Source organism: Mustela lutreola, chromosome 10 (assembly GCF_030435805.1).
Source record: "Mustela lutreola isolate mMusLut2 chromosome 10, mMusLut2.pri, whole genome shotgun sequence".
Taxonomy (NCBI): Eukaryota; Metazoa; Chordata; class Mammalia; order Carnivora; family Mustelidae; genus Mustela; species Mustela lutreola.
Genome location: NC_081299.1, coordinates 20,538,066 through 20,562,572, shown reverse-complemented (window position 1 = coordinate 20,562,572; position 24,507 = coordinate 20,538,066). Strand labels below are relative to the sequence as shown.

At 42.3% G+C, this 24,507-nt stretch overlaps 1 protein-coding gene across 2 annotated transcripts in view; it reads left to right on the top strand.

Moving 5' to 3' along the window:
• Positions 1-24,315, top strand: part of EYA3 (EYA transcriptional coactivator and phosphatase 3) — a 109,319-nt gene extending 85,004 nt beyond the window's left edge. For both annotated transcript variants that reach the window (XM_059137739.1, XM_059137740.1), the window contains 7 exons: positions 508-597; positions 2,869-2,927; positions 5,471-5,631; positions 8,467-8,581; positions 9,636-9,757; positions 18,567-18,667; positions 20,642-24,315. In XM_059137739.1, coding sequence (XP_058993722.1) covers positions 508-597; positions 2,869-2,927; positions 5,471-5,631; positions 8,467-8,581; positions 9,636-9,757; positions 18,567-18,667; positions 20,642-20,722 — 729 coding nt within the window. In that variant the 3' untranslated portion in view covers positions 20,723-24,315. The remainder of the gene's footprint in view (positions 1-507; positions 598-2,868; positions 2,928-5,470; positions 5,632-8,466; positions 8,582-9,635; positions 9,758-18,566; positions 18,668-20,641) is intronic.
• The last annotated feature ends 192 nt before the right edge of the window (positions 24,316-24,507 follow it).

Here is a 24,507-nt window from a genome sequence, read left to right as displayed (position 1 = left end):
AACAAAATGTTTGTGAACAAAATGTTTGTGAACATTTTGTGAAGTGAAGACCTCATGGTTCACTTTAAAGCTAAATGCATTGGTTTTCCTACAAATATTTTGACTTTAAAGCCTTCTTCATTTATTTCCTGACTGTTGAGATTGTCAGATAACTGACTTCCAGTATTTATACTCGGGGGCGGGGGGCAGGGAGGCTGAAGGGAGATAATAGGTATTACATTAGTAATATTTTAGCAATAGTTAGCACTTCTTACAAAACAGGGAATTTCCACTCAAAATGGTATTTTTTAAGTGAGTTTAGTTTTATAAAAACTGACTTCAGAAATTAACTTTGCATAATCCCAGATTCCTCTCACTGTGAATGAAATTGCGTGAGTAATAGTTAGAAGCACTTTTGTAGGCCTGTGTTGTTGTGACCTTGACCCAGGATAACTCCAAAATACCTGAAGATTAGAACCAGTGCTGTTGGTACCAAATTAAACAAATTTTTCTCTTACTGTCTTCTAGGATCCAACAGTAGTGATTGGCTCAGGTTTAACAATGGAAGAGATGATTTTTGAGGTGGCTGATACACATCTGTTTTTCAATGACTTAGAGGTAAGCATTTTAAAGTGTTCTGTGCTTCAGTTAAACATTTTGTTTGTTCAATAACTATCTAGCCTCTGCTTATGTATTGAGAGGAAATGTGGTGAGAAGGGGTGGTTGTGGAGAAGCCACTTGGCCACTTAGGCTTTTATAGGCTTAGAAGAACAGTACCTTAGCTTGGTCATCAGTCTTGGTACTGGCCCTCAATTTTATTGGTTCAAAAATTTGATTTTTGTTAGCCTCTTTGGAAGTGATCTAGCTCTAGAGGAAATGCCAGCCCTTCACACAAAACAGTGAAATATAAACCAACATTCCTATTTATTCATCTGTCTTAAGTAACAAATAATAAGGTGGGTTTTACTCTGTACTCTTAATTATATCTTGACTATCTTTTGACTTTACCTTCTTAAAATATAATCTCTTGATCTGTCAGATCTATAAATGGCTATTCTGACTCATTATACTTTATATATGCTTATTATCCATGTATAGGTTAATCTTGATGTCCAGAATCATTTTATAGTTAGATGCAAGGAAAACCAGGGACACGAAGAATTTCTTGGTGAAGTTTTTTGGCTTTGACATTTGAGTTCACCTTTGAGGTGACCGTGGTATAGTGGCAAGAGCACAAGACTGGGAAGTCAAAAGACCAGAGTGTGAGTTCCAGGTTAGGAAAGTTATCTCCCCATTCTGGGCCTCAGTTAAGCAGTTATCCTACACAAGAAACTAGTAACAATTGTTCTCTCTGGAGAAGGGGATATGTTGCTGGGACACAGAGGTGGGAAGGAGCGGACTTTTCACTTGATGCCTTTCTGAGTTTCAGACTGTGTACTACTTACGTAACCTAGTTTTTTAAAAACAGTGAAAATTTTAAGTTAAAAAACAAAATAGTGGGGTGCCTGAGTGGCTCAGTCAGAAGAACGCGCAACTCTTGACCTCAGGGTTGTGAGTTCCAGTCCCACATGGGGTATAAAGATTACTTAAAATAAATATAATTAATTAATTAAAAATAAGATAACATTTTATAAACACAAAATAATCCTATTTCTTTTCAAATATAGTCTAGTTTTACTCAATGAACAGTTCTCCAACAAATTGAATTACCAGGGCTCTAAACTCTAGTACCTTTGTCTAACCTCCACAATGCTTTAATCTTCCTCAACTTCACATGTTGACATGTTAGGACATCATAGTTTTACTCATCAAACATTTATTGAAAACCTATTTTGTGCCAATAATTATTGCCAAATTGTATTTGTAATGATTTTCTAGACATAGACCTCACTCAGGACTGAAAGTTCTGTGAAGAATTTGACCTGAATGTGTTCCTGCCCCCCAGGTCAGTGGTTCTCAACTTTAGGGGGCATAAGAATCACCTGGGGAGCTTGTTAAAAATGAAGATTCTAGGACTTCACACCCAGAAATTCTGATTGAAGTAGGTCTGGGGTGGACCCAAGAATATGCATTTTTAAAAAACTTCCCCAGGGGATTCTGATACAGGTGGACATCACAATATTGCCTTAGGTGGTATCAGAGGAGTGAATCTCTCAGTGTTAGGCAGTGGGTGGCATTTTATGTCCATAGTAGCTCAGGCTTGGTGGAGAGAACCTTGGATTCAAATTAGAAGGCCCAGGCTTTTTCTAGTTCCTTTTTATCACTCACTATAGTGTTTATAAATGCGGGTCATTCGTTTCACCTCACTTTTGGAACATGAGGAGATTAACTTAGGTGATCACTTCTAATTCCTAAGTTTGGATTTACAGATTTCTGTTACAGTCATTCTCCGTTTTGATACCATACTCTACCAGCATCTGTTTCATCTGCAAAAACGTATTGGATACATGCTACATTAAGAGCGAGCACATGCTACACAAGGACTAGACTGGAGGGGTACAGAGAAGCTGTAGGATACAGATTGTGCCACAGGAAGGCCACAGTGTATAACAGAACTTCACAGTCTGGCGTAGGACATTGACATCCCTGACAGTGGAAAGAGCTTGTGTTTATACCCATGAGCTGTTGTGTTATACCCGTGACTACTGAGAGAAGAGCATACTTGAGAGTTGGGCTGGGTAAGGAAGATTTCATGAAGACCATGGGACCTGACTTAGGCCTTAAAAGAAGTTGGACAGCAGGGGGGTGAGAGTGGTCCTCCACACACAAGAGAGACTGTAAGGTATTTCATCATCTGCCATTGTTTGTGGTCTTTTTACAATATGTCATGGTGGTGGTGGCACTTACGCTCCCTGTACTGAAATAGCTTTTGGTTTTGTCTTTCAACAGGAGTGTGACCAGGTGCACGTGGAAGATGTGGCTTCTGATGACAATGGCCAGGACTTGAGGTGATAGAAGCAGTGATGTCTTAAACTTAAGTATATACCTGTTAGGCACGAGACGCTGTCTAGGTTCAGAGGAAAACAAAGACGAGTAAGACATGGCCTTAAAAGATCTCGCAGTGTTAGTGGAGACCGAGAGGTAACGATGGACTGCCATGTGTGGAGGGGCCTGTAGAGAATGTGACGGAGCACAGAAAAGGAAGTAATTCTGGTGGCTATGGTTGCCAGCGTTGGAGGGGCCTTCTCAGTGCAGTAGAATTTGAGTATGGCCTTGAAGAATGGGTAACAATGATGGAATGAGGGAAAAAGGCTTCAAAGTAAAGGATACACTAGTTTCTCTTTGCCCAGATTTTCAGTCAGGAGGAGTGTGCTACCAGACTGGTCAGTTTTAGATACAAAAATAAGCATGGGGCATTTTACCAGGGAAACTAACTGTGGGGTCTGTTGGTGTCAGGAGTAACCCTATCAGAGACAACCTTAAACATTGTGTCAGTGAACACTATACCACGGGGATCTCGATGGCAAAATGCTTGCTTTGTGTCCTCATTTCTCTCTTGACTACTGTCTTTTTACCCAGTAGTCTTACTGAATAATCCAAAAATGTATCTAGCTTTTATTTAAAGGCTTATAGAAAAAAAGACTGTCACAGTTTTTTCATGTTGATTTGTTTTCATGTTTGTCCATTTCATAGGTTCTTCCCTGTGTCTACCCTAAAATTGTTTCCTCCATGAATTCTCAAACATAGAGCAGAACTGGAAGGATCTAATCCTATAGGGCTGAGAAGGATTACAAATTCCCACATGAGAAGCAGCGTCCAGTCATGCACGTGGCTCACATGGCCATGAAGTGCACTGTACTAATGAGATTTTACTGGACCTTTTAGAAAAGTGCCTGGTCTGAAGCAGTTTATGATCCACTCTGAAGCCCAGAGGTTTTTTTCCTCTTATACATGAGGCTAACCAGTAATTACCTAAATGTCTTGACAGCTTTATTTTCTTAAAAGTAGAAACTCATACTTACTGAACTCAGTTTTGACTTTTGATTGAACCAAGTTGTCTCTAATTCTGTTGGTCATTTTTTTTTTTAAATCTTTACTTAAGAATCGTTCACCTCTCCCAGCCTGTTTAACTATATTACTTATTTCTATGGCGGTGTAACAGATTACCCCCCAAACTTAGTAGCTTAAGGCAATAAACATTTATCATATCGTAATTTCTATAAGATAGGAACTTAAAAGTGACTTAGCGAGACAGTTTTGAATTAGGGTCTCTGAGATGAAAAATCAAGATACTGGCTGGAGCTTTAATCATCTGAAGGCTTGATGGGAGCTGGAGGACCTGCTTGCAGCTCTCACACGGGGCGATAACAGGACACCTCAGTTCCTCACTCTGCATGCCTCTCCGGGGGGGAGGGGGGCAGCTCAAGTGTTCTCATGACCGCTGACTTCTCTCAGAGCAAGTGCTCCGAGAGAGCAAGAGAATCCTGTCTCTGCGGTCTGACACCATCACTTCCACCACATCCTGCTTACACTGAAATGCAGTCCATACCCATAGGGAGAGGAATTAGAAGAGAGGAGTTATTAAAGAATTTGTGGACATTTTAAAGCCATCACTTTGACCCATGAAATTAATAAACCAGCTAACGTATGTCTGAAGAACATCTCCATTACACCTTGTAATTATTAATATTTGTGGTTATTTCCTTCCACTATTTCTTCACACGTTTCTCCACATTACATAGTTTCCGCGTGTGTGTGGGCACGCGCACGCATGCGTGCACGCACTTGTGTGTCTGTGTCTGTGTACATAAAAATGTTATATTCTGGGTTTGGGGTTTTTTGTTTTTTGGGTTTTTTTTTAAGATATTCTATCACTGGGGCTCCTAGGTGGCTCAATGGGTTAAGTCTCTGCCTTCATGATCTCAGGGTCCTCAGATTAAGCCCTGCATCGGGCTCTCTGCTCAGCAAGGAGTCTGCTTTCCTCTCTCTTTCTGCCTGCTTCTCTGCCTACTTGTGATCTCTCTCTCTCTCTCTGTAAAAAAAAAAAAAAAAAAAGACACACAATTTATTTAAAAAAAAGAAAAAGATAACTATCATTAATGAAAAGATGCTCTTTTCCCTAACCACTCTTTCCCCCTCTCTCCCTCCTTTCTTTGATGGCAGTAATGAGGGTGAGGTAGACAACTAATGGAAGATAGATTCTGACATACAGAGATTAAGAGAGAAGGTTCTCAAAGCCTTTAGACTTTGGGGCGCCTGGGTGGCTCAGTTGATTGGACGATTGCCTTCAGCTCAGGTCATGATCCTGGAGTCCCGGGATCGAGTCCCTCATCGGTCTCCCTTCTCAGTGGGGAGTCTGCTTCTCCCTGGGACCCTCTACTTCTCCTGCTCTCTCTCTCTTCCTCAAATAAGTAAAATTAAAAAAAAAAAAAAAAGGCCTTTAGACTTGATGTCAGATGCCAGGAATAGGACAGAGAATCCCAGGTGGGATCCAGCCCAAAACCCTGTACAGTTAAGATATTAATTTTCATCATCCTCTCTCTCTCTGCAGCAACTATAGTTTCTCAACAGATGGTTTCAGTGGCTCAGGAGGCGGTAGCAGCCATGGTTCCTCTGTGGGTGTCCAGGGAGGTGTGGACTGGATGAGAAAACTGGCTTTCCGCTACCGAAAAGTGAGAGAAATCTACGATAAGCATAAAAGCAACGTGGGTGGTAAGTGTGTCATACAAGTCTGATATTCTGTTTCCCTCTTATTTCCTGTGTTCTTTTCCAGGGATTCCTCAGAACTCCCTAACAACTGCTTGGGAATTGGGGCCACAATCACATTTTAACTTTGTATTTTAAAAAATGAGGTTTGACTGAAACTTTCTGAGGAGGAAACTGCATTTCTCATGGACTTCTCTTAGCAAAGCTTTGCAGAGTTCTCTTGTTCTTTTTAGATAAATACCTTTTTAAAGAAGTGTGTTTCAAAGATTATATCTGATTATGTATGTTTTTTATTCAGGAGTCACAGCTATTGTCAATACTAGTTAATAGGTTGCCATGTTTTTTGACTGATTTATGTAACTATCAAAACAAGTCAGGCAGAACAAGTGGCTAGATTTATAAAGGATGGAAAACTCAGTCCAGAATTAAAGGTTGGCAGTAGCCATGTGTTGGACCTTGGAAATCCTTCCCAGAAATAACTCAAATATCAGGTGTTACTTTGCCTAAAATTATTTTACTTAAGATTAATAAATTAGCCATAGACTGTTCAAATTAGAAGAGACATTAGAAATCTAATCTGAGGGGCGCCTGAGTGGCTCAGTCAGTTAAGCGTCTGCCTTCAGCTCAGGTCATGATCCCAGGGTCCTGGGATGGAGCCCCACATCGGGCTTCCTGCTCAGCAGGAAGCCTGCTTCTCCCTCTCCTACTCCTCCTGCTTGTATTACCTCTCTTGCTAACTCTCTCTGCGTCAAATAAATAAATAAAATCTTTTAAAAAGAGAAAGAAAAAAGAAAATTCATTATTTAAAAATATAGATATAATCAGAATCCCTCATTTTGAATTCGAGAAAGCACATTTATCATGAGGCTGCTCAGGACAGCAAACCCACGGTCACAGCTGGAACCCAATCCCCTAACTCTTGGTCCAGTGCACTTTATGTTCATGCAGCACCCCCCCTTTTTCTAAGTATGAAAGATGTTTGTTTTTTTGTTTGTTTGTTTGTTTGTTTGTTTTTAAAAGTAAGCTCTGTGCCCAATAGGAGGCTTGAACTCATGGCCGGAGGTCAAGAGTTGAGTGCTTACTGACAGGCACCCAAGCGCCCTGATGCAGTTCCTTTTTTAGTGATGTACCTTAATGAGAAAAAAATTTTAAGCTGTGAACCATCACCCTCAAAACATGAAGTTTCAGGGATTCAATAAACTGTCTAGAGGTATATTACCCCAGATCCTGCTACCGCACTGTGCTGCCTCACATTGTGCTACAGAAAGTGAAAATAGGGCTTCGAAGGTAATTTGGTTAATTGCTGTTAGAGCCCCCAGTACCAGATAAAAATCACAGGCCTCGGGACTTTGGGAATTTAATTTGCTTTTTTTAGAGTGCCCTTTTTATGGCCTATTTTTTTCTCATGATTCAGAGCCAGCACTTTATTTTGGCAACTCCATCTTTTTACTCTACTCTCTCCACACATTAGCCTTTCTTTTGTTTTCGTATACAGCCCAGTGTCTGATCCTTTTTCTGTTCACTGGGTGCCAGGACCTGATTTCCTGAGGAAGGTGATATAACCCTCTGTGAGAATCCCCTGAGCCTGCCCTGGGGAACATATTGAAAGTAATGTCCACCTGTATTTTGTAAAACAGGAATTAATAGGGGCACCTGGGTGGCTCAGTGGGTTAAAGCCTCTGCCTTTGGCTCAGGTCATGATTCCAGGGTTTTGGGATCGAGCCCCACATCAGGCTCTCTGCTCAGCGGGGAACCTGCTTCCCTTCCTCTCTCTCTGCCTGCCTCTCTGCCTACTTGTGATCTCCGCCTGTCAAATAAATAAATAAAATCTGTTTAAAAGTGTGTGACATGTGTACTTACATGTAGGCCACACATGACCTAAGGGTGCTGGTTTTGTTGTTTTATCAGAGACCTTGAGAGTCATGTAATTCTAGGTTTGCATTGTGAAACCATCAATCTGTAAACAAATTATATACTGTTCTCCTCACAGAAATGCCTCCTGTCTTTGTGAAATATTTGTAATAGAATTCACAGTTTCTCTTTTACCTTCACTACAGAAAATACAGGGTCAGATTTACGGTTTCAATATTATAATTCAAATGGCTGATAACATGCTGCCATCAGATGAATTCTCTTTTGTTTTATGCTTAATTGTCTGATCTTAAGCAGTGTTTTAGTCTCTTCTTAGCTGGAGTTGTTTCAGAAGTAAGTACAGTACAAATAAATGACGTTCATGAAGTTGGTCATTCAGCCTGGAATCTCAGGCTGATGCGCTGTGCAGGGGTGAGAACCGCACCGTCACCGTGGGAGCAGGGTATGGCAGAACAAAGACTTCGGAGGCCAAAAGCCACTAACTTGCTATATGACCTTAGGCAGACCCCCTTCCCTCCCTGCACTTCGGTTTCTTTAGAGAGATTGGAAATGCTGCAGACTCTTCCAACTGTAACCCTCATTTCTCCCTCCTTGATTCTTGCTTGATGTCACATCTAAAACAGTGCAGCTCGAAGTATGGTCCACCCATCTGCCAGTCATGTGACTGGCTCTTCATGAAAGAGTGAGCTTTGGCAGAATGTCATCACAGTGTTTCTTTCAGCTGATTTTGTGGTGGTGGTTGTAGTCCCCCCCCACCCCCCGCCCAGCAGAACATTCTGAGGAGGAAAGTCAAAAAGGTATCTTAATTAAGGAGGCTACTCCAAAGTTTTACCAAGAAGAGAAACCTGTTAGCTCATTGGAATATTTCAGTGACTCACAGTATTTCTAAATTGAATTTAGAAGTTGCTTCCTCAGTGTCAGCAAGGATATACCGTCAGATGATAAATGTGTCTGCTTTTATTCCCAAAGGCCTGCTCAGTCCCCAGAGAAAGGAAGCACTGCAGAGACTAAGAGCAGAAATTGAAGTTTTAACAGATTCCTGGTTAGGAACTGCGTTAAAGTCCTTACTTCTCATCCAGTCCAGGTATGGAAACGGTTCTCTTAGTTCTCATCCTCTCCTAGATGCATCTTTCCTACCCCAGTCCAGGATAGGCCACTCCCTAACACTGGTTTCGGATAGGGGTGAGAGGAGTCGAAAAGATGCAGGCAGACACTTGGGTTAGGCGGGAGGCAAGGTCATTCCGCGCTGACAGCACATGTTCAGATCTTCAGAGAATATTTATATTTGAAAACCTTTTTTCTTTCCCCTTACTTTTTGCTCACAGAACTAAAGTTTGGTAACCCATGATCTCCAGCCCAGGAATGGGCCTGGTCAAATCAGAGAATCCCTGTAGGAGACACATCTCCTATCCTAAGTACAGGAAGCTCCAAAGAAATGTATCAGAGCCCCTTCAGGAAGGCAGGATTCAGAAGAAAAGGAGAATTTAAGCAGTTTAAGATTTCTGCTTGAAGCTTAGAATGGGAAATAAATATAGTCAAATACAGTCTACTATAGTACCCTTTTTGCTCCCTCCCTCGAAGCAGGAATTCCAGATACAGCCTAGTAGAGCAAACGGTAAAACTGACACCAACGGGTGGATACCCGCGAAGGTAAAGGTCATGTGAAATTAATGTATATTCTGGAATCTATGTTGCCATTGTGTGAAAGGCAAAGAGGATTTAAATCATACCTTATTAAAGGGCTGAATTGCATTCTGATGAAATAGTGCTGTGACTGAGTCTTCGTTACTGGTTTTCTAGAGTGTGCTATCAGTGACATGGGTTGGTGGTTTATTTGTTACAAGTGCAGTGAGCTAGAATGGTCAGAAGGGAAATGGGACAAGAATCAAGTTGTTGGCTCAGTGCCCATTAAATATATAGAATCTCTGTCCTTTAATATGGGAAATTAAAAACCTGAGGTAATTAGAGCAATAACAGAACATAGCACTGAACAGGTATCAGGCCCTTTTTAGTTAGTTTTTATTAATTAGATTCTAAAGAGGTTAGTTTTTAATAATTAGATTCTAAAGAATTCTTGCTCTCATATGTTTAGTTTCACTTTTTCCTTTTTTTTTCTTTTTGTTTTTTCTCCCTTCTAGAAAGAATTGTGTGAATGTGCTGATCACTACGACGCAGCTGGTTCCAGCTCTGGCCAAGGTTCTCCTGTATGGGCTAGGAGAAATATTTCCTATTGAAAACATCTATAGTGCTACCAAAATTGGTATGGTTTCAGTTCTGTTTCTTGTCACGTGCCTTACGTAATACTTCATAATTATGATGTACTTAATTACTTGTCAATCCCTTAATTAGGCACTTTATGTATATCTCTCTAATATTCACAGCAGTCTTTTCCTAATATTAGTGGTGGGCCAGTTTAGGCTTAACAGTTGTATAGCTTCCTCAAGGCTCCACAGCTAGTAAGTTACATAAACCGGATTCAGATCCAGGTTTGTAGGAGTTTATCATATTCTTTCCATTAATAATAATTGAAAGGACATAATATGTAGCTTGGAAATCTACTTTTACCTCATCCCAGATTTATTTTTATCTTCCAGAGAGAGTGGTACAGTATAGTCTAATAGAAAAAGCACTAGATTAAAAATCAAAGACTAAGCTGTATACTTAAAACTGTTTAAATTCCTCACACCCATTCAGATGGCTGCCGTCAAAAAAAGAAAAATCGGGGTACCTGGGTGGCTTAGTCAGTTAAGCATCTGCCTTCAGCTCATGTGATGATCCCAGGGTTTTGGGATCGAGCCCTGAGTTGGGCTTCCTGCTCAGTGGGCAGCCTGCTTCTCCCTTTCCCTCTGCCACACCCCCTTGCTTGTGCTCTCTCATTCTCTGTCTGTCAAACAAATAAAATGGAAACAAAAAACAAAAAATGGGGGGGTTACCTGCCTGACTCAGTCAGTGGAGCATGCAACTCTTAATTTCGGGTTCATGAGTTCAAGCCCCACATTGGGTGTAGAGTTTACTTTAAAATAAAGTTTAAAAAAAAATAAGAAAAAGAATAACAAGTGTTGACAAGGATGTGGATAAATTGGAGCCCTTCTGCCTTGTTGGTGGGAATATAAAGTGGTAGGACTACTGTGGAAAACAGTATGGTGATCCCTCAAAAAATTTAAAAAAGAAATATGATCAGCAATCCCACTTTTGGGTATATATCCAAAAGGATTGAAAGCAGGATCTCAAAAAAATATTTGCACTCCCATGTTCATAGTAGCGGTATTCACAATAGCCAAGAGGTGGAAGCAACTCAGATGTCCATCAGATGAATGGATAAACAAGATATGGTATATACATACAGTGGGATATCACTGTGCCATAAGAGGGAAGAAAATACTGTCGTATACAACCACGTGTCAGCCTTGAAGACGTGATGCTAATGAAGTAAGACAGTCACAAAAAGGCAAATACTGTGAGTTTCTTAGTCAGACTCATAGAAACAATGTAGAATGGTGATTAACAGAGGCTTAGAGGAAAGGGAGATAGGGAATTGTCGTTTAATGGGTATAGAATTTTAGCTTTGTACCATGGAACGTTTTAGAATAATGTGAGTATACTTAACACTGCTGAAATGTACATTTAAAAACGGTTAAGACGGCAGATTTTACGGTTTTTAGTACAGCTTTTTGAAAAGAAAAACAGTAATAAAGACTAGAATTCAGAGCGCCTGGGTGGCTCAGTCAATTAAGCATCTGCCTTCAGCTCAGGTCCTGATGCCAGGATCCTGTGATCGAGGCCCACATGGAGCCCCACATCGGGCCTGCTTCTCCCTCTCATTTTGCCCCTCCCCCTGCTTGTGCTGTCTCTCACCCTCTCTCTCTCATGAATAAATAACATCTTTAAATAAACAACATGGGTGCCTGGGTGGCTCAGTGGGTTAAAGCCTCTGCCTTCGGCTCAGGTCATGATCCCAGGGTCCTGGGATCAAGCCCCACATCGGGCTCTCTGCTCGGCAGGGAGCCTGCTTCCCCCCTCTCTCTCTGTCTGCCTCTCTGCCTACTTGTGATCTCTTTCTCTCTGTGGCAAATAAATAAATAAATAAATAATCTTTAATAAATAAATAAATAAACAAACAACATCTTTAAAAAAGAAAAAAAGAACTAGAATTCAAGTCCTGTCTCCCCCACTTACTGGTTCTTACCTTGGGCAAATTACTTTATCTCCTGACCCTCAGGTTTCTCATATAAAATGAGAAACTTCCAGAGAGGTTGTGAAACTCAAATGGGACTGTGTATATGAAGGTACTATTTAACCCCTAAAAATGTATTCAGTACCAAGTATGGGTAAGAGTATGTACTCAATAAATATTTGCTGAAATAATTAATTAATTAATTGGCACCAGGTTTATACAAAACCAACTTGTTCCACTAAGAAGGCAGCAGAGTGTGTCACTCTGCTTCTTGTGTGCCACACATGGTCAGAAAAAAAGGACTCTGGCAGCCTTCTCATCATCTCTCCAAACTCTTAGAGTTCCTGCTTCCCTGTTGTTACCAAAGGAGAGGGTCCTAGAGTTTGAAGATGAGCTGTGGTTATTCATTATTTTTTTTAATCTACTACATACCTGTTGATCAGCTTTCTCCATAAAAAGTAGTTCTAGTTTTATATGTTTATACACACACACACACACACACACATATACACACGTGTGTGCACTCATACCCCAGGACCTATGGAGGCAATAAGCCCATCAGGTCCTGTTGACATTTTTTTTCTTCATTCATTCACCAAGTATTTATTTGTCACCTTTATCTGCAAGACATTTTTCTAGGTACTGGGGATATAGCAGTGATCAAAAAAGACAAAAATCCTTGCTCCTAGTGGGAAGAAGTAGTCAGTAAACAAGTAAGTTAAGGAAAACAAAGCACATACATCAGATGGTGGTAAGTGCTATAGCTAAAGATCAGTTAGGAAAAGAAGGCCATGTTTCAAATAGGGTAGTTAGGTGTGTCTCAAGGAAAAGCTTTCTCTCTAGCCCTTTCTTTCCCTGCTTCCTTCCTTCCTTCTTTCCTTCCTTTTTTTGAAAAGTTAAGCAGAGACCTAACAGAAGTGAAGGAGTTAGCCATTAGCCTTTACCTGGAGAAAGAGCATGCCGAGGAGAGAGAACAGCCCGTGGAAGAGGTTGGAGACGTGTTCAGGGAAGAGCAGGGAAGGAAGAATGTTGGGAAATAAAGTCACGAGAGAGCAAAGGAGAGGGTAGGGAGAGCCTGCAGGGCCCTGTAGATTATTTTAAAGACTTCAACTTTTATTCCAGTGAAATGCTATTTTTAGGTTTTGAGCAGAAGACTGACAAGAAATGACTTTCCCATTAAATAGGATTTAGGAGCTTGAGGAGAACAGCCAAGAGGCAAATTGGGAGGTTATTGTAACAATACAGCATGAGATCCAGGATGGCTTGAAATAAGGTAGTAGTAATGGAGGTGGGGACGTAGTCATATATGATGATAGATATGTCTGTGATATATATAGGATATATTATGAAGGCATTATTTTGACAGGCATTGCTAGTAATTTGGATATGGGGTGTGAAAGAAAAAGAAGTTAAGGAAGAGTCCGAGGATTTTGGCCTAAAGCAGCTGAAAGGACACAGATGCCATTTACTGAGATGGAGAAGGCCGGGGTAAGAAAGATGAAGGGTCTAGTTTTAGATGCTACGTTTGAAACCATTATTAGCTAAGCACGTGGAGATGTCAGGGAGGCAGTTGGATATCTGAATCTGGAAGTCAAGGGAGAGGTACTGGCTGGAGACAAATAATGGGAAGTCTTCACGTGTGTGCAGTTATTAAAAATGACTGGATAAGTCATAAGAATGAATGCAGACAGAAGAATAGAGGTCTGTGAACTTAGCCCCGAGTCCCTCTAATATTTAAATATTTGGATCTTAAGGTGGAACCAGCAGCAGTGTTAGAAGAAGAGGTATGTGAGGTAGGAAGGAAAATGAGAATGGTGTCTTAGAAGAGGACGAAGGGAGAGGGTTGGACTCCGATTGTGCTAATGGGTCAGGTACAATTGCTGCATGGAGGCCATTAATAAACTTGACATGCAGTTTGAGCAAAGTGATGGGAGTGACACCTAATTGGAATGGGCTTAAGAGAGACTGGAAAGAGAAGAGCTGGAGATGGTAACCATATGACACTTTAGATCAATTATAAAGAAGGACAAAGAAATGAAGTGTAGTAAGTGGGGGTCATATGGGCTCAAGAGAATTTTTGAATGTAAGAGAAATTTATACAAAGTTTATATGCAAGTGGTAATGATTCACTAGATGAGAAAGGACAGTAGCTGTTGCCTCCTGTGTGTCTCACATTGCGAAGGTGCTAGGAATATAGCAGTGACAAAAATCCTCTGTCCTCTGGAACTGACCTTCACTTCCTGGTATGAGGGTAACTGGGTTATCCATATGAGGAGAAAAGCAGAATTGTATTCCTTTGTGCTATTTGCAGAAAGAAGTTCCAGATGGGCAAAAAAAACTTAACATGAGAAGCAAAACTTTGATTTTTAGAAAAAAAATACAGAAGAGTATCTATGGCCTTAAGGTAGAAGAAGATCTTATTTAAAAGTCAAGTCCCCAAAAAAACAGTTTTTAAAACAGCAACAACAAAATGATCATTTTAATTGGATGATGCTCTATTTTATATTGAGTGAAAATATAAAGTTGACAAAACAAACCAGACTGGTAGAAGATAACTTGCAACTCTTTTACTTGTTAATTTGTGTACAGAGTCTGTAAAGAACTGTAAATTATGAAGCAGCAAACAGCATTTTAGAAAAGTAGGCAGAAACCTTGGAACAGTTTGCAGAAGAGGAAAATCAGAACACCAGTAAACATATGGCAAGTTCCTTAACCTCACCAATTAAGGACATACAGATGTCCTTAAAGTGTGATGCATTTCCTATTTATCAGATTAACAGGAATTTAAGTCTGGCAGTGCCAAAGTTATCAAGGAAATGGGAACATTTAACTTTGCCTATGGGATTAAAAATGGAGATAGCCTTCTTTTTTTAAGATTTTATTTTTTAAATAATCTCTATTCCCAACATGGGGCTTGAACCCACAACCCCAAGATCAGGAGTTGCATGCTCTACCATCTGAGCCAGCGATGCGCCCCTGGATATAGTCCTTTTTGGAGAATAGTTTGACAATGTGTAGTGGTTTGAGATGTGCATAACCCTATGATCAAGTAACTCCCCTTTTAGATAAATGTACTTTAGTACAAGGCTCTGCAGACTATAACCCATGTGCCAGATTCTGTCCACTGCCTGTTTTTGTAAAGTTTTATTGAAACATAGCCATGTCAGATCATTTCCATAGCTACTTTCACACTGTAGGAGCGGAGTCCAGTAGTTGCAACAGAGCAAAGCCTGGAATATTTACTGCCTGACTCTTGACACAGAAAGTTGGCCCACCCCTGCCCTTGAGTAATTTTCACGTGCACAAGGAGACGTGTGAGGATTTTTTTGATGCCACATTGTTCATAATAGAATACAATTGGGAACAGCCACTCTGTGAACCTGTCCATGAAAAGAAAATAATCGCTATATCCAAACAGTGGGATGCTATATGACAGTAAAAAGTGAATGAACTAAAAGTACGTACATCCTTAAAGATTAATATGGGAGACGATGTTCAACACAGAAACAGTGCAGGTAGATATGTAAGGTGTGTATCATTTATCTAAAGGTCAGAAGTGTTCACAACCATATACCATATATTGTTTATGGATATATACTCACAGAGAGTATATATCATAACACAGAGTGTTTATGGATATATACTCCCAGAGAAAGAAAGGGTCAACGGGTCCACAGGAAATCAAATCTGTAGTTTCTCATACTCATTTTTATCTAAAGCAACTGAAAGTGTTATAACATTCGACAAAAATGGAGCAGCAATAGATATACGGGAGTTTATTTTTATTCTCCTTGTTCTGTATGTTGAATTATTTCATTTACAAGGGATTGGGGGAAACCCACCCCCCTTCATGTTTTGCTCTCACAGCCACTGCTTCACTTGGTGTTTCATAAGAACCCAGGGCACGCAATAAGCCTTTCACTCCTGAAAGGTAGAAATTCTGTAGTGCTTGTTATATAGTGAGTTCTGACACCCGAAGGCTCGTCAGACTAATGGGAATGATTTTATTCCCTCTGACAATACATGTGTTTATTTGGTAACTGTTCTCAATCTCGTTTCATCCAGAGCTCATTTGCAAAGCTGTGGGTGGGTACCTTGCACCTTGGTAACTACAATGAGAGACTTGAGGCTTTGCTTGTGAGATGGGAGCAAGGAGAAGAAATATTTGATTTCAGAGTTATGATTCTTTTATGGCCACTCTGTTACCTTGGACATTAAAGAAGAATTCTCCAAATTGCTTCTGAAAGTCTCAGAAGTGTTTTTGATAGGGGAAGCCCAGAAACCCAATATTCTCCAAAGGCTTAGTTGGTCTTGCAGTTAGATTTAGCGGTTTGATGTTTGGTAAAGCTGAGTGATCACTGGCCATATCCTCCTGAATGGAAAAAAGCTCATCTTCAGGATTGTTGGCAGAGTGTAAAATGGACGAAGTTTATTTACCAATGGTACGGGAGTCATTTTTTTAATGTAGCTACTTCTTCACTGTGAGCTGTTCATAACTCTCTCTGTCTCGTAATCCTTTTAGAGGAGACATTCCTAAATGTGTTTCGTCCTTGACCATTACATGCTGTGACAATGAAAAATTTTTAATGTCCTTGTCCTCTAAATATGAGACATTCCTGGGGCACTTGGGTGGCTCAGTCGGTTAGGCGTCTACCTTCTGCTCAGGTCATGATCTAGGGATCGAGCCCTGCATCAGGTTCCCTGCTCAGTGTGCAGCCTGCTTCTCCCTCTCCCTGTGTTGCCCGCCCCCCCCCCCGCTTGTGCTCTCTCACGCCTTCGCTCTGTCAGATGATTTAATAAAATGTTTTTTAAGCAAATAAATATGAAACATTCCCTTTGTTAGGCCTTAGGGGAAAAGTCTAAAATCTGACTGATTTAAGGTTATTTTCCATAGACAGATCATAAAGTAGATTGGGTCTGGCAGAGGTCGTCTTAGTTTATAATATTTGCCATGGAGTTAGACAGACAACTCTTCAACAATTTGAACATAGTAAAAATTTATTAGTTGAACTATTTAATATTTGAATTAGGGCTCAAGACATGGACTAGGCATCTGTTGAATCATTTATGAGATTAATATGTATTTATTCTGCAGACATTGACTGCACTGCCTGATTTGATTGTTGGGCATAACAATGCTATTGTAAAATGTTAGCACTGAAAGGGACCCAAATGCACCTGAGCCAAGCTTTTTATGACAAGGGGGAGACTGAAGCCCGAGCGGTCCAGGTGACTCGCTCAGTGGGGTTGAGGTGCCAGTTGGGCTAGGGATTTCAGAAACTTGTGGTTGCTCAGATGTGCCAAGCAGGACTTCTGGGTATGGGTGGATAGGTTCTTGTGGATTATCGTGTTGTTGCAGATTCGTGTTTATATATTTATTACAACAATCTTCCAGCAGATGGCAGTCAAGTGCCTTGAAGAAGAGGCACCTTTTTCTTCTTCACACAGGAACCCCCGTGCTAAGTCACTGGATCTGGCAAGAAGAAAGGATTAGAAGGTTAATGGAGCAGGATGAAGAAGGAAACAAAGTTAGGACCTTGCTTAACTGAGGAAGGTGGCAGAAACAGGGAAATAAAATATAAGATGGTGAAGAAAAAGCAAGAGAAATAATTTCCCTTTTATTTATGTAAATAAAGTATCTTTTCCTACAGCAGTATCATCTGTGCAAGTCACTGGTGCATTCCAGATGGGATTTGAATTTTGATACACTGCCATGTTTCTCAGCTGTCTGCAGTGGATTGGAATCACCCTTTCCCAAAGTCAACTTCAGAGATCCACTATCTCAGTTGCAGTTACAGCATTCAATAGATACTATAGATGTGACATTCTAGATATTCTGGTCTGATTTACTGCCATATTCATTGGTACTCTGGGGGCTGTTACCCCCTGTGAAAGACCTAAGACCCAAGCCAAAACAGTGTCTGGAAAATGAAGAATTGGAAGAAAATGGCTGTTTGCCTGTTTCTTATTACTAATACGAAATCAGGACCTTAAGCTTCCACTTTTTTTCCCTACACTAAAACAGTTTCCCTCCAAAATTATCCTTTCATCATGGCAAGATAGCCACAGCCTAGATTGGATCCTGGAGCCCGGAGTGTAGCTACTAGCTTGTTTGTGATCTGAGACAAGTAACTAATCCTTTCGATCCCATTTTCATCTTTACAATAGGGAGCTGTACTCCTCTCACTGGATTATTTTGAGAGTTCATTCAAGGAATTACCTTTGTAAGCTATAAAGTAGGGAGGTGGTATCCTAGCTTTCACACTGCCTAGACACCATTGCTTTCCATTTGTAAAAATTCACCACACTAAGGGGCGCCTGGGTGACTGGCAGTTAAGCTTTCAACTCTTGATCTCAGCTCAGATCTTTTTTTTTTTAGATTTTATTTATTTATTTGACAGAGATCACAAGTGGGCAGAGAGGCAGGCAGAGGGAGAGGGGGAGGCAGGCTCCACGCTGAGCAGAGAGTCCGATGCGGGGCTCGATCCCGGGACCCTGGGATCATAACCTAAGCTGAAGGCAGAGGCTTTAACCCACTGAGCCACCCAGGTGCCCCTCAGCTCAGATCTTGATCTCATGATTAGGAGTTCAAGCCCCCACTGGGTATGGGCCTACTTAGAAAAACAAAAAAAAAAACAAAAAAACATACTTATTAAAATAAGAACCTAAAAAGCACAATGCTTAGAAAGTCTTGTCTTAATAGCACAATTCTACATTCTTTGGGCAGCAGGCCTGCTGATCTCCAGCTGCCACCCCCACTCCCTGCCATACAAATTACATGGGCTGTCACTTGTTTTGTCTAAGCCTAGGCAGGTGAACCAGCAGCAGCTCTTTTCTTTAGTGTTGAAAAAAGGTAGGGGGAATGTCCTAATGGGAAATTTCTTTTTCTCATCAGGTAAGGAGAGCTGCTTCGAGAGAATTGTATCTAGGTTTGGAAAGAAAGTCACATATGTAGTGATTGGAGATGGACGAGATGAAGAAATTGCAGCCAAACAGGTAACCATGGTAAAAACAATAGTCCCTGTGGGAACGCCACAAGTAATTAGAAAAACGGTAAAAGTCAGAAATCGTAGCAATCTTGAGCATTTACAGTGTTTTCCCCTCTCTGTCCTATTTTTCTTTAAAAGAAGACGTTCATTTTTTCCCCCAAATAGGGTTTTCCCTTAAGTTATTAGATCTTTCCTTTCCCCGCTCCCTGCCACTCAAAAATTTTAAAACCTTTGGGCCCTCCATCATTAAACCGGAGATGGGCCGCATCTTCCATCTTCATCCCAAGAACCTGAGACTTCACTACAAAAAGGTGAATCAGTCTGACTTTTCCAGGCTTTAGATTCTCAAAAAGCCAATGAAATTCGTTCAGATGAAGTCCTTCCTATCTTTGAGCCCAGAAAATACTGTTCTGCTGTTAACCCCCTCACTGCGCAGGTCCCAACTCCAGGCCACCTCATCTCACTACAGGAAACCATAGATGAACGAGTCTTGACTATGGAATCTAAAATTAATTTGGGTCAGCTCTCCTCCTTTGATGAGCTGTGTGACTTTGGACAGTTTACTTTTCCTCTTGGAGTTTCCTCAGCTACATTTATTAAATGGATCTACAGAAGTTCTTTTTCTATGCTCTCGTTTCCTTCCCGCAGCTCCGTTTCTTACGTTTGGAGCGGAGGGTTGCCAGCTAGGACCAGCTGTCCTGGTTTTCTTCATCCAGTTAATGTAAAAACTCCCAACTGTGAATGAACTGTGAGATTGCTAATCCGGTGGCATTATTACCTCATTACGTTTTCATTCACTATTTTATGTAGCAATGCAAGGATGTGTATCTTTTTTTTCAATGTGTTATCTTTGAGGCTTTGGTTCTGAAGTGCTTGTTGCCCTCTGGGCCGGGAGAAGACAGTAGTGATTGGAAGCAGCAGTGCTGCTTGGTTTGAGGAAGGGAGTCTGGGAGCTAGAGAAGGATGACGTCATTAGCAGAGCAGGCAGTAGGCGCCTCTCAGCTGCTGCCTGTGATCACCTACCATGGCATGTACCGGTTGGAAGATGCCTTAGAGCTCCATCCATTTCAGCCTCTATGCTGTGAGGGACCTTTTCTGCAGCCCCTTTCCCAGAGGACTTTCTAGTCCTTGTTTGAATAAACCCAAGGATGGGGAGACTGCTGCCTGTGTGTCATGTTCTATTGTGGGGTCATCCAAACTGTTAGGATGTTCCTCCTCCCACTGAACTAAAACGTGTATCTCTAACTTTCACATCCTGGTCCGAGTCCTGAGTATGACGTAACAAGTCTGTTTCCTGTTTAAATACGTGTGAGCAGCATGCTTGAAAAACCCTGAGCTCCCTGCCAAAAGAACTGCTGTAAGACTTCGGTATTTTGGGTAACTTGCAACCAGTTAGAGCAAAACGATCAGTCAGGCTAACCCGCTTCAGCTTCACAGAACATGGTCTCCCACACTTGGATTTTTTTCAGATCCCTTCTTTAAAATGTGGTTTCCACAACAGCACACGGTATTCTGGACATGATTTTTTTGACAACATGGTAAATGGCATTATTACTTCTTAGATCTGTGTATTCCGCATCTCAGTCGTGAACAAGATCTGCACTTTGTCGAAACGTAGAGAAACTTTGTCTGAAATTTACACAAAACTAACCATCTGTAAGAAAATGTGATAGATTAATAGTAATTTCTCACTAGGGTCATTTTATTTGATCCTGAGGACCCTATCTAATGGCTAAAACAAGGATGTATCATAAAAGCACAGTTACCACGAAAGACCTGGCAAAAATCTCTTAACATTTGTCAAGTGTCGTGTAGTGTACAAAGTCCTTATACATTTGACTTCCTTTTAACAGTCCAGTAAGGTGGGCAGGAGAAGAGAGTGTTACCAAGTGTCTTGGGGAAAGGCAGAGGTAGAGAGGTAAATGCAAGCTCCCAAAAGCAGTTGGGTGAATCTGCTCTGAACTGTCCCCCTCTCTTCCAGCACAACATGCCTTTCTGGAGAATCACCAACCATGGAGATCTAGTGTCCCTCCACCAGGCTTTGGAGCTTGATTTTCTCTGAGAACTGGAATGAAGACCCTTCCCCGTGAGCTCCTTTTCCCTCCTGAAAGGAGCTAGAGACCAGAACCATCTGGGAACTCTCTCTCTCTCTCTCTCTCTCTCTGTGTCTCTGTCTCCCTTTCTGTCTCTGTCTCTGTGTGTGTGTCTCTCTATTTCTCCATGGAATGCTGGCGAGAACACAATCAGAACCAACAGCTGCAAGGGACGAAGCTTATTTTTGCTAAGAGTGAGCTGCGGCCCCGTGTTCACCGTCGTGCAGAGGCAGGAGACGGTGGGATGGAGAGGACTCACCGCAGCGACAGTGCTTTTAATTCTTCGGGGGTTTGTTTCGTTTTATTTTGTTTCCAAAAAAATGAAGAAAAGAAAAGGCAATTCTTGGGGCAGAGTTGCACTCTTAGTTCGTGCCCAGTTTGAGAACTGCTCTGAACTTGCGGGAACAGGATACACGTGGCAGACTTTTGTGATACCATCTCTTGCGGTCTTTGGAATCTCCTTAGCTCTAGAACATATTCCCAGGGAATGTATATGTTATTTTTATAGTTAAGGGTCTGGTCTCTGAAGCAGGTTTTCCCTCCTTTCTTTTTCTAACAAGAAAGGGGTGTGTAAAGTTTCCTTGGAAAATAGCAATTGAAATGTCTAAAATACCTCTCTGTGACAGTAGCACCTCCTTTAGCTGCTCCGGTGGTCTGCTCTCTAGGGCGGTTTCCTTCCCGATCTTCCATCTCCTAGTCGGCTGAACTGTGGGGCACTGGACACTGATAACCTTGAGACTTCGGAATTTCCCATCCTAGAAGCCTTAGTCCCCTCTCCAGCCCCTGTTCCCCTTCAACCAAATGGCACAACCCTAGAAACTCCCTCTCTTAAGACATAAATTCCAAGCCTTCAGCTTGACTTTTATTCAAAGACTGTGTCCCAGAGGGCTTACCTCCCAACTGGAGGGAAAGGACTAAGGCTTTGTAGGAATTTCTGCTTCTTTGGCTCTTGGAACAAGAAGATTCCACTTTGTCTGGCAGAGAAGCACCCTTCCCCAGCAGCAGAGGCTCACCCCTCCCCCCTTCTCTTCCTCCTTAAGTCACCTGCCCTGCCCCTCTGTACCTCCCATCCGCCTCCATGCAGCTCTGGCCAGTCGCTCAGCTTTGGACCCAAGAAGTTAAATCAAGCCTAAGAACAGACTCGTAACTACATTTGACTTCCTTTGAAGCCCTTAAGCCAAGAAAGGTATTTTGGGCATGTATTTACCCAAATCTCTTGCCTGAAACCGAGGAACAGATTGCTGTGATCAAAACCCACTTTTCCCATGGAACACCCTTTCTGCTTCTCAAATCCCATTCTAAAATGGGAAACCAGAAGGCCAGAAAGACTTTCCTGATCCAAATGAGGGTGCTGGAACCCTACTCCATGCCTGCTATATGCAGAAACATCTGTCACCCTGACCTCTAGGAAGATTGGTGGGTGCCCGGCAGCTAATCCCAGCCTTAGAGCCCAGGTGTGTTTGCAGATGCTCCATCGCTCCAAGACGAATGTGGGCCCCTGCTCGGGCAGGATACACTTCCTAGCACTCAGGAAGTTGAGCCTCTCCCGGGCTGCCTGGAAAGGTGATCATGTCAGCCCCTCAGGCGTGCAGTCTGGGTCCTCAGGAGGAGGCGTCCCTTGACCACCCCCAGCTGTAATCGCTCACCCCCAGAGATTCTGTGCATCCCTTTCTGGAGATGTTGCGGCACTGAGGGGCCAGGCTCCTCCTGATGCCAGGCCACCAGATGGCAGCAGAGAAGACTGATAGACACATTCCTTCAGAACGGATTGAGAAAGTGCTCCATTCCTCACAGGTTTGGGGAAGGAGCTGGAGTCAGTGCTCATTACTTAGCTGTCTCTCTCCGACCTCGTTTCTTGACAGGTGAGGAAGAGATGAGGCATGGAGTTGGAGGCCAACCTTCCACGGTCTGTGTAGAGCACAGTTGTCCACATGCTCTGCCTGGCTTGGTAATCGATCTTAGAAAGCTCTGTAATGGGCCTTTCTTCCAGGCCCCAAGCCCTCCCCCTACTAGCAGTATAACTGTGGGTTCCCTGAGTTGGACAGAGGCCACCTGGTTGGTGCTGCATGTCAGGCTTGTGAGGCTGTGCAGTGGTTCCCCCCGCCATGCACACAGGGCCACACACAAACACTTCCCTCTCCCTGCCTTTTGGGAGAAGCGCTCTATCCCTAGGAGTTAGACTCCTCTTTCGATGGTGTTTCCCCCACCGCCCCCCTGACTGCCTAGCCTGGGTCTTTGCAAAAGGAACTTGGAATTGGCTAAGAGAAGTGAGGAAGCTCTATCGAGCAGAGCACCTCTGCTTTCTCTTGGTTGTTGCTGCCCCCATTACGGAAAATGAGAGCTTCTCGATTCCTCTTTGCCAAAATGAGTTGTGCAGGGAACACAGCATTCTTTTACCCTGTGTTTTTTTCCTCCCCAGCACAAAGCTCTGGAAAGGAATAAGTGGGTAGCACTCTTGGAAGTTGAGGGCAAAATGGGTCATTTCTTCAAGGGGAAGCCCTCTTTACCAGAAAGTGTCCCCATGAAGTTACCCACATCCTGAGTCTTTCCCCCAGCCAGGCGCTGTGGGTTCTGCCAGATGGGTCTGCACGTCTCATGGTGAGGACTGTCTCTAGTGCGGGGTCTGGAGTTGTCAGATGTGTCCTGGGTTTAAGAGGTGGCTTGACTTTCGAATGTAAAACTGACTGTGCCTTAGCATCACCCTGTCCAATGCCCCTGGGGCGGCTGGTGGTGTCTGGGAGAATAGATGCCTGTTCCAGACTTCGATGCCTGTTTGGGCTTTTATTTGGTTTGGGATGTTCCTGTCTTCGCTCTGCAATTTGAGGGGCAAAGCTAGCGTCCCAGGAGACTTGTGCCACGGCATGTCCACAGTTTATACAAACTCACTTTTCAAGCTCCAGGTAGAATCTGATTGGCAAACTCTGGCTGCAGCACGTGGAACCATCTAGACATTTGCTACATTGAATGGTGCCACTGAACCACGGGGCAGAGGCAGGGAGGGGCGGAGCCACATTTTTTCTCTTCCTGGAGAATGACGGTCTCCCCGGTGGAGAGCCGAGGGCCTTCCTCTCCTCACTCCTGTAGAAGGGGGACAGTTAGGGGCCTTCTTAAGCAGGCTTCTACTTCTTACCACCTTTTTCATTAGCTTCCTTTTTCATCCAAAACTTGGAACTCCCCAGATATTCTCACTTATAAAGAAGCCAAATCTGAATTCTGGGATTCTAAAATATCCTAAACTATGAGAGAAAAATCTAGTTCTGACCCATCCCCAACTTGCAGGCCCTCTGTCCCTTCCTCTTCCGATTTAGACCGCTCCAGCAAGCAAGGCTCTGTGGCTAGTCCCTAATGCACTGACGGGAGCCATCTCATTAAGGACAGCTTGTACTCAAAACATAACCCTCTGGACTTCAGATGCCTCATTTAGCAGGAAAAGGCATTGAGTGGATCGGATATATTTATGTGACTGCGGGCATTCGTGGCTGTGTAGAGTCCTTGACCATAATGTTATATGTAATGGGAACTATCTTATAAACTTGAAAAAATAAAGTTTTTATTTTCTATACAGTGTGCTCCTGTGTCTTTTCTGAGTAGGATCAGCCCAGTTGCCCAGCTAAGTAGGCTTCTGAGTAGGGCTTCATAAAAAAAATCCGAAGAGCTCATTAGAAAGCTGGCACTCTTCAATAATCCAGTCATTAATTTCATCGAAAATAAAAACTAACCATTTGGTATAAACAAATGTACATGGGGAAATAAA